This window comes from Bombina bombina, chromosome 1 (genome assembly GCF_027579735.1).
Source record: "Bombina bombina isolate aBomBom1 chromosome 1, aBomBom1.pri, whole genome shotgun sequence".
Lineage (NCBI taxonomy): Eukaryota > Metazoa > Chordata > Amphibia > Anura > Bombinatoridae > Bombina > Bombina bombina.
In genome coordinates this window covers 1,550,095,365-1,550,110,815 of record NC_069499.1, presented here as the reverse complement: position 1 = coordinate 1,550,110,815, position 15,451 = coordinate 1,550,095,365, and the positions used below count along the sequence as shown (strand labels likewise).

Below are 15,451 nucleotides of genomic sequence, written 5' to 3'. Positions count from 1 at the left end.
AATACGGGCCAGGCTCCTATGCATCACATTCCTGCTTTTTAAATAAAGATAGCAAGAGAACGAAGAAAAATTGATAATAGGAGTAAATTAGAAAGGTTCTTAAAATTGCATGCTCTATCTGAATCATTAAAGACAAATTTGCGTTTAGTGTCCCTTTAAGTTTGACTTCCTTGACTTTTTTGACCAGCCTGCGCATTGCAGAATTATCGCGGGTTAGGAGCTCTGCCTCTTAGCCCCTCCCACTTCTTTCCCTTCAGTGCAAATCTCCTTGTGGCCAGCGACGGCCCCTGCTCCACCCACACAGCACGTCTGCCACTCCTGTTGCCCACAAACACCAGTGGGTCACCATCTACAAGTTCCCAGTTCCAGAATGCCTCTTTTTAACATAGAGAAACATCCTTTATTTTAACCAGAACAAACTTTGTAATACAATAAAATGTTTTTGTTTTTTAAAATGAAAAAATTCCCCAGTTTTTTTTTCCCAAAAAGTCAGACCTAGATTTAATCCCTATCTGGTCAGGTCAATGAGAATTTTATATTTCAGTCATCGGGTCACATTTCCATTGTGCTGCTGTAGAATAACATATCGGCTAAGGCTATATGTTAAACAAATTAATGAGTGTTTTTTTTAAATAAATAAATAAATATGTTAAAGCAAAGTAAATATATAAAGAAATATGTTGTGTTAAAAAAACGCAAACTATACGCAGTCTAGTCAAAATTAATCTTTCATGATAGGGAATGCAATTTTAAACAACTTTCCAATGATATATTTATTATCTAGTTTTCTTTGTTCTCTTGGTATTCTTAGTTGAAAGCTAAATCTAGGTAGGCTCATATGCTAATTTCTTAGTCCTTTAAGGCTGCCTCTTATCTGAATGCATTTTGACATTGTTTCACAACTAGAGGGCATTGGTTCATCTATGCCATATAGATAACATTGTGCTCATGCCCGTGGAGTTACCTAGGAGTCAGCACTGATTGGCTAAAATGCAGGTCTGTCCAAATAACTAAAATAAGGGGGCAGTGTGCAGAGGCTTAGATATAAGTTAATAACAGAGGTAAAAAGTATATTTATATAACCATGTTAATTATGCAAAAAAAAGGGAATAGGTAATAAATTGATTATCTATCTTTTAAAACAATACAAATTCTGGAGTAGACTGTCGCTTTAAGTTCTACTGTCACATGATTTTTTTGCAAATCCTTTAAAAATGATGAATAATACATATTGCAACGATTTCTGTTAAACCCACTGCTTAGTGCGGGGTTTTATAACAAAAAAAAAAAGGTTTAATATCCTTTAGCATCATTTTTACTGCAATTTTTTTTCAGTAGCCAAATGTCACCCACCATTTACCTTATTAGCCTGATGTGTTCAGCTAGCTCCCAGAAGTGCATTGCTGTCCTGTAACAAAGGATACCAAGAGAATGAAAAAAAAATGATAATAGAAGTAAATTGGAAATTGCTTAAAACTGTATGTTCTATCTGAATCACGTCCCTTTAACTAAACATTTTATAAAAAAATCTAAAGGTGCTTATTGTCACCTTAACTACTAAGATGCTTATTTGTATGCACCTAATAACCAAGACAAGGTACAAAGTGTGACAAGTAACAGTAGTTTGTGTGAGCACGTATGAATGGCACCATTGTCTTATCATAACCAGCAGGATCTCACATGTCTGTCATTACCAGCTATGGGCATCCCCTGCGGAGCATTCTTTACTGCAACTTCTCAGAAGCACAGCCCCAGGCGATTGTGTATTGCCCCTGTATCACAGCCTATGCTCTTTATCTTGTGATGCCACTCGTGTCCGGGAGATTTTTTTCACCATCCTGTATTACAGCCTGTAGTGCAGTGAATGTTGCTGGTGTCATCTATGATCTTAGTGAATGCAGCCCATTAGTGATGGCAAATCCTCCAGTGGAGGCTACACAGGGTCTTTGTGGCAAATGGGCTGTCACTTGCCACATGTGCTGCAGCCTTTCAGAAAACCATCAGGAAGAAACACGAACTGCAGTCTATGCTGAAAAAGTAAAAAGTCTTCTCTATCCTGCATCACTCTAGTATCACATTGACACGTTGAGCGATTTTTTTTCACTATTCACGGAGTAGTGGAAATGTTCAGTCTTGCTTAAACATGTGTGTTTATTGGTGCATGTGTGTTCATGGCATGGTTACTGCTGGTCGGCTATATTGTCCTTATATGTTGTGCTGTGGATGTGGTTATGGAGACCATTTGCAATTAGCTTTATTTTCATTAGTGGATGGTTTTTTAGCACAGAATAAAAAGTGTTTGTCACTGTAGATTGGGGTTGTGGAACTTGTGGGTAAAAGCCGGATATTTTTGAATCCATGTTAGCTCTTTTGTAAACCCATCCTGATCCATGACTGATTTACAAATAGATTCAAGTCATTTCTCAAATAGACACTTGCAAAATCTTCCAGATCCAAATCTTGTGTTAACAAAAACCAATGGATCCTGTGTGATTCAGGTCTCTAACACAAATACCCGGCTCCTACCAGATCCATAAACTAAAAATAGCTGCATAAACCAGATCAGATTGTCTATGTGAAATACATTTAGCAGATTTGTGTCATTTTATAAAGCATCAGCCATTTATATAACATAAATGCTGATCAACGGCTTTCTAAATTACTTATCAAATTTTTCTTGGTATCCTTTGTTGAAAAGCATGGACGTAAGCTCAGGAGCGTGCAGGTGTCTGGAACACTAAATGGCAGCAGTTTTGCAAGAGGACTAGATGTAGTGCTCCAGACATTTACCTAGGTATCTCTTCAACAAAGAATACTATGGGAATGAAGCAAAATTGATGATAAAAAAAGGTTTCTGATTTATTTCTAAGTTTTATGCTTTGTCTGAATCACAAAAAAAAATGTTGGGTTTCACATCACTTTAAAGGGCCATGATACCAACATAAAAGTGCTGCAGCATAGCTGGAAAAATCTGACTAGAAAATATCACCTGAACATCTCTATGTAAAAAATAAAGATATTTTACCTCAAAATGTCCTAAGTATTCAAACCCCATTGCAAAGGACTTTAAGCAGCAAATCAGTGTGTCTGTTCCGGGACAGGCAAGGGAGTGAGCCTCGTGCACACTCATGTTATTTCCCTATTCAGTTTAAGGAAGTTTACTATGAAATCTCATGAGACCACAGTAAAAAAAAGTTCATGACCTATTGACCTCAGCACTGCTGATGCTGATCGGCTGCTGTTCATTTCTTTCTTTCTTTATTTGTATTTGTAGCTGGACAGCAGCTGAAGTGTAACTTTTTACACAGCTGAGGAAATTGTGAGGTAAAATATCTTCCTTTTTTACATAGAGATGCTCAGGTGATATTTTCCTGTCAGCTTTTTACAGTTATACTGCATATGAGTATTATGTCCCTTTAATGTAAATGCTAGAATTGCTTTAAATGTACACTATTCAATTAATGATCCAGCAATATGGTCATTTGAGTTCTTCTATTGTAAGCCATTCGGTAAGTTTCACATTTTTTTCTTGGCCAATCATAATATCTGCATTAAAAAAATATATTTAAAAAACATGTTTTTATGCTGCTGCTGCTGGCTTATAGTATTAAGACAGTTCTTTAAAAGAATGTTAATCATTCTGTTTCATTGTAGTAACAAAAAAAGCACTAAGCAGTGGCTTATGCTTAATAGAAATCATTGCAATATGTAATCATTTCTGCAGTGTCCTTTGCTTCCTGTCCCAGCCCCTCAAGGCCTGAACAGGAAGGCAAAGGTATAATGTTTATTTTGAAGCGTTGCTAGGAGACACCATAAAATGGCTCCAGTCAGTTTATTTCCCATGATCAATATAGAACTTCTGCAAAAATCATGTGACCTAAAACTTAAAGTGATGGTAAAGTTGCGCCTCTTTGATCGTTCCTGTAGATAGCCTATCCTATAATCAATAAAATCGGCAATTTAAAAAAAAAAAAAGGTTTTCAAAACTTATTTTTTTCCTTTTAATTTTTATATTTACTGCGCCTCGCCCCACCCTCCATAGACTTCCTGGTCAATGCTCTATCTAATGTAGATATCGGTCCCACCCTCTCTTCACGTAAGCACCCAGGTTTCCTCCTGATGCAGTAAGTTACTTGAGCATGCGCTATAGATAGAGGGCGTAGTTTTGCTAAAGTCCTGGTCGCCTAACGGTCAGGATTTCAACTGGATGCAGAGCCAGGCAGAATACAGGACACTCAGATTTAAAGTTTGAAGTATTAGTAACTTTATATTAATAAAATAAAAAAAACGAATTAAACATGTTTATTTAAAAAAGTGAGGCAAATTTAACAGACAATGGTGGTCTAGAGATTAGAGAACCAAGCATGGTTGGGGTAAACTGTTACCAGATTTAATTTCATGATCTTGTTTTCACCTACAGCGGATCGTTACCATTGACCAAGAACATTCTTGATGACATCAGCACGATGTTTGATGACCTTGCGGAGCAGCTGGACGCCATGTTGGATTAAGGAATTGATACCACCGATTGCACTTTATCCTAGACTGCAGCACTTGCACTGAGGACATCACAGATCCTTGCTTCATCTGACCCATTTTCAGTTCTGGACTAGAGATACTGTTTGTCTCCTATAACCCAGAGGAGATCGCTTGCGGACATTAGCCATGCGCACCCAGCACCGCCTCACCTTTATGTATTTTACAGACCTGTGTAATTAACCCCTTCTGAGCTGGAGGTGCTTGCTTGCCAAGAAGCTAAGGACCAGTCACCTAAAATCTAGTTCTTTTTAACTATTCTGCTGCCAGAGAGAGCAGAAACTGATTGCTAAGCAAGGGTTTAAAGAACATACAGCGACTTGTCACTTTATTTAAAATCGTACTTGATTTTATCTACAATTGTATTTCTATGTTCTTTACAAAAAAAAACACCCCATATTTTTATGGCAATTCTTCTTTTAACCAAGGTGGTGCTGCCAAGATTCTTGTATTTTTGTACGTTGCACCCTCCTAGTCTCTCAAAAAAAGGTTAAAGAACGGTCATAACAGCTGTTCCTTGGCCAACATTTCAGAAAAACTGTAAATTTGTTTTGTTTTTTTAAGAAAATGTATATTTTAAAGTAATTTTTATATATATACATATCTATAAATATATATATATTTACTAACCAGAAACGTTGTCTGTAGCTTTATTGTAGAAAAATTATATATACAGACAAGAGAAATGAGGATCTGACTCGTTTTTTTTTAACAATTATTCTAAACCATTACCCTAAACTAGTGGATAAGGATATTTTAAGGATTAATGCAATGTACTTAAAATAAGACTATCACACTGCATCTTCACTATGGCAGCATATGACCCCTCCACCCCCACTTCACTCCAAATTTGTTTTACTGCTTAGAAAAAACATAACTTATGCTTACCTGATAAAATGTTCTTTCTTTAATGGTGGTGAGAGTCCACAATCCAATACTCTTGGGAATAACTTTTTTATCTATCACTAGGAGAAGGCACATAGTCCCAAACTGCTCTATAAAACCCCTCCCACATACTTTAGTCTAACGTATAGCCGAGCAAGTGAGGGAAGAAAAAGGAATACCAGCCATACAAGGAGCAGGGAAAAAAGATGTGCTGAAGAAAAAACTTACCCCAGAAAATACACATGGGTGGGGTCTTGTGGACTCTCACCACCATGAACTAAATGAATTTATCAGGTAAACATAAATTATGTTTTCTTTCATATAGGTGCTGAGAGTCCTCGATCCTTTACTCTTGGTAACTTTTATAAATACACAAGTAATAACAGAAAGGGATGGATTTAAAAAACATATTTTTTCACTGAGAAATTAAAGGGACAGTATACACCAATCATATAACTGCATGTAATAGACACTACTATAAAGAAGAATCTGCACAGATACTGATATAAAAATCCAGTATAAAACCTTTTAAAAATGTACTTAAAAGCTCCTAGTTTAGCTCTGTTGATGAGGTTAGACTGGAACACCCATTGAAAGGGACTGGGAAAGCAGGAAGCGCAGACACTCCCCTCCCTTGCTTATGAAAAGACCCTTACACAAACAAGAGTCTGTAGACATCAGTATACATCTAAAACTTTGGGGCTTGGTTAAAAGTCTTAAAATCATTTATTTATTAAAAATAAGCAAAAACACACTCCCCGATAGGCTGTATAACTGGATCATCTGGATCATCTACAAAACAATTATGCAAAGAGAAATGTAGTGTACAATGTCTCTTTAAGCAGCCAATCAAAATGCTAGTCCCAGAACTTGCAAGGGAGCGTGCATCTGGCATGTGCAAGCACAGTAATGTTATTTCCCTCCTCAGTTTAAAGAAATTTATTAGGAAATCTCTTAAAATTTCAGTGAAATCTCATGAGATCAAAGTAAAGCCAAGTGTGACATCAGCACAAATGAAGCTGATTGGCTGTTGTTTTATTTAAAGGGCCAGTGTACACCAATTTTCATCTAACTGCATGTAATAATAGGCACTACTATAAAGAATAATATGCACAGATACTGATCTAAACATCCAGTATAAAACATTTTAAAAAATGACGTCAAAGCTCCCAGTCTAGCACTGAGGTTAGGCTGGGACATCAACTCAAAAGGGCTGGGGAAAAAAGAAGCAGACACTTCTCCCCCGCATATGAAAAAACAGATAAGAGGGGCCAGGAGTCTGTAAACGCATATATATATCTGACACTGTGGGGTTTGGCTACGAGTCTGAAAATCAGCACAATGTTCTTAAAAAAACTAGCAAAACTACATATTTTTTTACAAAAACACACCCAGATGGGCTATATAAATAGATATACAGAACATTTATGCAAAGAAAAATCTAGTGTACAATGTCCCTTTTAAACAGTGGGATGTGGCTACTGTGGAAATTTTGAGGTAAAATATCTTCCTTTTTTACATAGAGATGTTCTGTACTAAGCTTATAACAGCTATGCTGCATCACTTTCAAGTGCTTCAACATTTGGGTATCATCTCCCTTTAAGTATGATTTTTAACAAAGGACACCAAGAGAATGAAGCAAAATAGATAGGCCTGGACTGACTATAGGGCATTTGCCCAGTGGGCCGGGGCTAGTTGCCTTAGCTCTGACACCAGCATTATTATTTGTGCATGATGCAAGGCCAACTCTTGATATGTCTGTGATCCAAGACAGGGCCAGTACCACTCCCTGCCACATTTCTGGGAGCTGGCTTAGGATTGCACCCCATTAAATTGATCCACCTCACAATCACTGGCTCTGTGTGCGGCTAAATGACTCCCTGCATAGCTGCCCTGTCTGATGGATTCAGTGCAGGATTGGTCTGTGACAGCTTCAGACGGTAATGAGTTTGCATTATACCTATAAACTATGGGCAAGGGTAGAACTACAGGGATCTCAATTGAGACTGAACCCACACATGTAGGGTAGCAGTAGCATTCCAAAAGAGCTGGCCTTCATCTTTTTCAACAAAGAATATCAAGAGAACAACACAAATCAGATAAAAGAAGTAAACCAGAACATTGTTTAAAATCACAATTTGAATCATGAAAGAAAGAAAATTGGATTTCATATCCCTTTAAAAAGCCTGGGCCTATTGTTTGTCCCAGTCAGGCCCTGCAAGCAAAGCCAAAAAGCAAAAACAGTGCTCTAAAGTAAAAGAAAAAGACACAATCGGCTACATGAACCAGTCAGCAGCGCTAGAAGCACAACTCAGGTGTGGAACGAGCGCTGCTGATTGGATCCACCTCCATGTCTTAAAGGGACATAAAACCCCAAAACAATTATTTCATGATTTAGGGAGAGCATAACATTTTAAACAACTTTCCGGTTTACTTCTATTATCAAATTTGCTTCATTCTCTTGGTATCATTTGTTGAAGGAGCAGCAATGCACTACTGGTTTCTAACTGAACACATGGGTGAGCCAATGACAATTGGTCTATATATTCAGCCACCAATCAGCAGCTAGAACCTAGGTTATTTGCTGATCCTGAGCTTATCTGGATAAACCTTTCAGCAAAGGATAACAAGAGAAGGAAGCAAATTAAATAAGAGAAGTAAATTGGAAAGTTGTTTAAAATTGTATGCTCTGTCTGAATCATGAATGTCTGACTTAACTGTCCCTTTAACTGTTAATCTTATCTTACTGTACTGCTGCAAACAATTAGGAACAGATATAAAACAAGCACTAAAACCAACTAATACAAACAAACTCTACTGTATTGCCTGGTTTATATAGATTTCCCTTATTGTTCTCCCCAGAAGACCGAGATCAATAGAAAGCTGTTTCAGACATAACAGCGCCCATTACTTTATAAAATCTAGAGTACTTTATAGAAACTCACATTATCAATATTTATGTTTGAATATTTTTTATTGTCATTATTTTAAAACGTTAAAACAATTACAACCATACCCTCCTCTCCATGCATATCCAACTACATGCAGGTTAGGAAGCAAACAACCAGTATAACATCATTTATGTAGTAAACAATTTAGCTAATATACTAAAATTTGATCATGCTCTACTCATTTCCAGTGATATTTAAATGTCCTTTTGAGTTCTGCAATGAGAGATAAGTGGTGGACTTCAGAGGTCATCTTTTTGATGGTTTATTCAAGTATCTTCCTTGATGCCAAGGAGTCTCTTTTAGGGAGTAGAGCATTTATCTAATCTAGCTTCCATATTAACCTGTCGTTGGGTTACGTTAGAAGTTTCAAGGCATCTGAGGTCAATTACATTAACTCAACACAATTAAACTTTAACAAATTATAACATCCTGAGGAGGTAAAGTTATATAAATCAGGTATGAAAAGGGGAAGGGAGGAGGGGGGGGGGGGGAGTGACGACACAACTGAGTTTGATTTTTGTGGAGTGTTTCGCAGAAGCTGAAATAACTTTCATTAGTTTTGAATTTCCAAGTTTTATTTAGCTATCCAGTAATACCATATCGCTAGCACGGTCTCTCTATTGTCTAGGGTGTGTGATGCCAGCTCATACATATTATATGTATACTGAATTTTATTGTAAATTTCTGTCCAGGTTGGGCTACCTGGCTATGCATGTTCTTGTGACAGTACACACTATCCTAATAAATGTGTTGATATGTTTATTAAGTTTACTAATTTGTATGTGTAGGAGGGCCTGTTGGATGGTAAGATCTATATTTTCGTTCAATATGCGACTAAGGAAGGATGATAGCTGTTTCCATATCCCTGTGATTTCTCTGCAATCCCACCACATATGCTTGTATGTTCCTATTTCTCCACATCCTCTGTAACATAAGGGACTGCCCTGTGTATGCATATGTGCTGTTCTTAAGGGTGTTAGATACCATCGGTGTATAGTCTTGATTATATTCTCCTTAAGATCTACACTTATGAGTCCCTTCTCTGCCTTCTGAAATATTATTTCCCACTCTTTAGTTTCCCTGGAAATGTGTAGATCTCTTTCCCAAGCCATCATAGTAGAGGTCTTGGTATTATTCTGTGATACTTGAATATTTGTATAGAGAATAGAAATAGTATGTTTGTCTCGTTCTTCCGATTTGCATAGGTGTTCTAGTGGTGCGGTATTCTTATTTCTTGGGTGTTTCAGATATGTCTGGGTGGCTGAGTGTATCTGTAGGTATAGATACCATCTCAATTTTAAGGGGGTTAGTTTTTCCTGAAGTTGATTAAATGTAAGTGTAGTTCCTCCCTCTATAAAGTCTGCCACTCTATAGAGACCCTTATTTTCCCATTTCTGTAGCTGATCCCAGAGTTCCCTGGGCAAGATATATTTTATCGGGATGTATAAGGAATACTGTGGGATAAGGTCGTATTTGGTTCTTGCTTTCTTCCAGGTGGCTATTGTGAGATTTGTAGTGTAAGGCCTATATGGTTCTTGTTTGGATTGTGTTTTCTCAGGGTCCCAAATAATGGAATCAATTTCCTCCCGTCCACCTAGCGTTGTTTCTAGGGTAGGCCAGATAATTTCTTTATTTCTTTTTAGCAATAAACTGTCTTGCGCTAATCTGGCCGTGTGGTAATATTCCATTAAATTAGGGGCCCCAATACCTCCCAGTGTCTTGTGTCTGGTCAGGATTGACTTGGCAATCCTGTTTGTTTTGTCTCCTCTAATATACATTAGTATCTCTTTTTGTAATGAATCTATGTCTGTCTTTACAATTTGGATAGGGAGCGTCCTAAAGAGATATAGGATCCTTGGTAAGATTGTCATCTTAACCGCGGCCACTCTACCTAGCCATGAAAATTTGTAGGTTTTCCACTTTGATAGATCTTTTTTAATTTGTTTGAACAGTGGGATATAGTTTACTTTGTATAGTTGTGAGGGGCAGGAAGGAAGATAAATCCCAAGGTATTTTAAGGAGTGTTTCATCCATTTAAAGTTAAAGTTAGTTTCTAATAATGTCTGAGTCAGTTGGGGGATCGCAATAGGTAGGGCTTCACATTTTTCTGCGTTTATTTTGAATCCCGATATGGCAGAAAATGTTGTTAAAGTTTGGTAAAGGTTGGGTAGCGATATTAAGGGTTTAGTCATGGTCAACAAAATGTCGTCCGCGAACAAAGCCAACTTATGTTCCATCCTAGCTAGCTTAACTCCCGAAATGTCTACTTGTGAGCGAATTTTGGCGGCTAGAGGTTCTATGCAGAGAGCGAAAAGTAATGGAGATAGAGGGCAACCTTGTCTAGTCCCATTACGAATTGGGAAGGGCTGTGATTTGTATCCTGCCGATGAAACCTGAGCTCCTGGTATAGAATAAATAGCTTTTAATGCTTTAATGAATGCCCCCTCAAACCCCATTTTGTGCATTACTAAGAACATATACTTCCAGTCAATTCTATCAAACGCCTTCTCCGCATCCAACGATAAGAGCAGAGAAGGCGTTCGTGTTTCTTTTAAGGTCTGAATTAAGTTGGTGACTTTGCGGATATTGTCTGGGGCTTCCCTACCTTTGATAAAACCCACCTGATCTGGGTGGACCAGGTGTGGTATGATATGTTTTAATCTGTTTGCTAATATCTTTGTAAAGATCTTAAGATCCTGGTTAATCAGGGATATTGGGCGGTAATTTTGGCATTTCTTGTGATCCCTCCCTGGTTTGGGTATTACAACTATCTTCGCAGCCAGGAGCTCAGGTGGGATGGCCCCCCCCTTCCATGAGATAGTTACAAAGTTTAACAAGATGTGGAACCAGCGTCACTTTAAACAATTTATAATAGTCGCCTGGAAAGCCATCTGGGCCCGCCGCTTTTCCCGGTTTAAGGTCTTTGATAGCCCCTAGTACTTCCATAGTGGATATGGGGGAATTCAGAGACTCTAACTGTTCTTTAGATATAGTTTGCAGTAAGTTGTGATTGAAGAAAGTTGAGGTAAGTGTTTCTGTGTCTGTGTTGTGTAGGACCTTTTTCCCATCGTATAGGGCACCGTAATATGCTGCGAAGGTATCTACAATTTCTTGTGGGTGTGAGGTTACTGTGTTGTGGGATGTCTCAATCGCAGAGATTACTGAGGCTCTACAGCGTTCTCGGATTTTATGTGCCATGAATCTATCAGGCTTATTAGCGAATATGAAATATTGTGATTGTTGGTGTTGTATTGTTCTAGTAGCTTGTGAATGTAGAAGTGTAGCTAGTGCTGTTTTTTTCAGGTGGAGAGCATTTGCGGTGGTTTTTGTCTTAGTGAGTTTATGTCGTCTTTCCAATTCCTCAATCTCTGCATAGAATTGTTTTAATTGTTGTCTATATTTTCTAATTTGCTGCGCTTTTTCCTTAATGAGTATCCCCCTTAGGACCGCTTTATGAGCCGCCCACGTGATCCCTGGATTTGTTGCTGTGTCTACATTTATATGCCAGTATTCAGTTAGTAATTTCAGTACCTTGTCATGTGTTTGGGGGTCTCTAATGTACGACTTGTCAAAGGTCCAAGTTTTACTTCTGTTTGGGTCACACAAACCCTCTACCTGTAGAGTGAGAATCGAGTGGTCTGACCATACGCAAGGGTGTATCTGGGAGTTGTGTAATAAAGGTTGTAGTATCTGACTAACATATATGTAATCTAATCTAATGTAGGATTTATGTGCTGCTGAGTAAAACGTGGTGTCATTGGTCGAGCCATATAGTGTTGTCCAGGTTTCTATGAGAGAATGAGGTAGTAGGTGTTCCTGAATTGATTTGACAATGCGATTGTGTCTGTTTTGTTTATTGGTTAAGGGTTTGGATTCAGTTGGGTTGATAGATCTCATGGTAATGTTGAAATCTCCTGCTATAAATATTTTGGTGTGGGACCATTGCGTAAGTAAGTGTGAGATATGTTGAAAGAAGCTGTGCTGATTCTCGTTTGGTGCATAAACATTGCATAGGGTGATTTCTGAGTCGGAAATTCTACCTTTTACTATTATGTACCTCCCTTCAGTATCTGCAATAGTGTCTTCTTGTTTGAAATTAAGTGAAGAATGGATGAGGATGGATGTGCCCCGTTTTTTAGATGTGGTTGTTGAGTGAAAGTGGGTATTAAAAATTTTTGCCCAATACTTTGGGATATTGTCTTTGAGTAGGTGGGTCTCCTGGAGAAATAAGATGTTGGCGTGTAAAGAGGTGTATTGTGTCATTGCCATTCGTCTTTTTATATTCGTATTTAGTCCCCTTACGTTATGGGAAATTAGTTTTATTTGGGGGATCATGTTAATGTGTCTGTATTGAATTGGTGTAGAGAGATTTTTATTACCTGAGAATCTCCGGACTGTAAACCTGACACTACCGGTTGTAGTTGATCTGGAATGTAATTGGTAGGTAGTGTTGTGTCGTCACTGGGGATGGGAGGGAAGCTAGGAAAGAAAGACAATGTTAACAACATAACAAACAGTACTTCGAAGTCTTCAACAAAAGAACCCCTAGGAGTAATTCTACTATGTATTATAGGGGTAAACAAGAACTAATATTATATTAAATTGTCCTGGGGGAAATTAAATTTCCATAACGTCTGATAACTTTCTAGAAGTAAAACTTAACAGGAGTCTCTGAGTGACATTTGGGAAGAGTCCAGAGAGTTGAAGTTTCAGGTGCTTTCAAGGTTATCGAAAGCTATCTCTGGCTATTGTTTCCTTCATCGACCTTTCTGATTCTCAGGCTCCAAAAGAAGTAGATTTCGAATTTCTATATCTATGATAGAAACAGTATACCATCTAGGAGATTTTCCCCCTTGTTTCCTTTATTTTTTGCTTTTTATGATTGATAGTCTGCCATTTTAGAGAATCTGGGTGTTTGTCTAGGTCTCTGTTTTTCTCTTGATTTGATGTCAAGTTTGGGATATTGGGTGTCTCTAGTGATAGAATCTTGCAGATCTCAGGAATGTCCTCAGGGTCTTTAAGTGTGATTGTTTTGGAATCCTTTATAATGTGGAGGGCAAACGGGAACCCCCATCTATATGGAATTTGATGTTTTCTGAGCATAGTAGTAAGAGGGCGTAGGGATCCTCTTCTCTGTAGTGTCCTGACACTGAGGTCCTGATAGAATTGTATGACGTTGCCATGGTGTTTATAAGTTGGGTTTTTCCTTGCTGCTTGCAGGATTTTTTCCTTATCCGGGAAGAAAGTTAGTTTGATTATTATGTCCCTTGGGGGCAGGTCTGGTTTAGGTTTGGCTTTTAGTGCCCTGTGTGCTCTTTCTAGATGGAAGACATAGTCAGCTGGGGAATTTGTAATTTGGATGAAGAGTTGGGCAAGATAGCTTGGAATTTCTCTGGGGCCCACCTCCTCAGGAACTCCTTTAAGTCGTATGTTATTCCTCCTGCTCCTGTTCTCAAGGTCTTCCATTTTATCCTGGAATTCCTCCAATAATTGTTGTTGTGAAGACATGGTTTGGGACATTTCGTCCATTTGTTCCACCATGGAGTCCTTTTGATCTTCTAGTGTTTCAATCCTATTGCCCATCTCTTGTAGATCGGATTTGATTTCAGATAGGCTACTGGTCACAGATGAGTGAATAGTGTCAATTTTCTCCCATAGCCTGTCAAAATTCTCTGCAATGTCCTGTTTAGATACTAAATTTCTGAGGTCAGCTTTTGTCAACGGACTTTTGTCTTGTGGGGATTGTTGATGGTCAGTGTCCAGCTCCTCCTCCACTTCTGTATCTGTCAAGTGTTTAGCTGTCTGAGATGGCTTAAAGAACGTGGACACAGCCGTTGCTTTGATTGTTTTGTCTCCCTTGGTGGGTCTCTTAGTGGCCATCCTGTTGTACCGCAGATAAAGCTAAAAGAGTGGTAGTGTTTACTGATAGGGAAGACTTTGCTATCTTCTAGAGTAGTTGTTTTCTGCTGGACCACAAGTCTTACAGTATGTGTTCTTGTATGTAGATTAGGATAACCCAGATTCAGTTTTAGTTGTTTTTCTTGGGGAGGCAGCTCATTTAGGATAACAAGAGGTATGCTTGTCGATCTTCAAAACATGGTATGAGTTATATTAGTGTTATGTTCATTATATTTGACAGCTTTCGGATCCCCCAGTAAAAGGATTTTCCAGGGTGTAGTTTACATTCTATTTCACTTGTAACCCTATGTTATACTATCTCAGGAGAACTTCAAGGGGTAGGCTTAGGGCAGGTGGGCTCTGGGGTGTGCTGATAGATATGTGTTCCAGTACCTGACGTGCCTGCTGTAGCTCACTTTTCTTAGTTGTAGAATAACTTTGAGGCCAGTTATAGGGTGTTATAAATCAGTGATCTCCCTCTCCTCAGGGTAGGTATCCTCACAGGATGATCTCGGAAAAAGGTTCAGGGGATATGACCTGCCACCACTTTGGGTTGGCAGGAAAGGGGGGAGGAGAGGGAGTTGAAAGGAGACCCCTCTATAATACTGCTGCTATGTTATAGCTGATTGTTGGTAGGAGCTTTTAGATATCCGTTTAATGATAGGAGCAGACGTGAGAGTGTGGGTTTGGAGAGGATAAAGTGATTCTGGAGAATCTGTAGAGCGTTATATTGAGGGCTTATTTGTAATAGCAGTTGGTTGTATAACTCTGTCTTTTTATTTATATGCTAAAGCGTTTAAAATCACTGTAGAGGTTAAAGAGTGAGGATTTAAGGATATCCCTTCCACTAGCCAGATCCTATATTGTGATGTATTCTGGCTATCAGTTAGGGTCTAGATCGGCTGTGCTATGCAAATATCAGCTTACAGTTCAGTAGGATACAGTCTATTTATATTACATATCACGGTGCTTTATGGCATTCAAGCAAATTGTGGATCAACTGTGGTGCTTATTTTCTTTTTCAATTCAGAGCAGACTGTACTAACAGCGCACAAAGATTTCCCCTTTCCTTGCTCTAATTGTTAATCTCCTTTGCTTGTCAGTATTTATGATGTTACTTCAGAGGGGTTTGTGTAGATATTGACTGCTGTTAATCTTAGGCAATACAGTATGTGATGATG

The 15,451-nt window shown here is 38.4% G+C and overlaps 1 protein-coding gene across 1 annotated transcript in view; it reads left to right on the top strand.

The window, feature by feature from the left end:
- The window catches only part of CASKIN2 (CASK interacting protein 2), a 121,693-nt gene extending 116,521 nt beyond the window's left edge, over nt 1–5,172 (top strand). Inside the window, exon 21 of the mRNA XM_053709015.1 lies at nt 4,421–5,172. Within this exon, the coding sequence (XP_053564990.1) occupies nt 4,421–4,511 (91 nt within the window). The 3' untranslated portion in view covers nt 4,512–5,172. The remainder of the gene's footprint in view (nt 1–4,420) is intronic.
- Nucleotides 5,173–15,451: the final 10,279 nt, after the last annotated feature.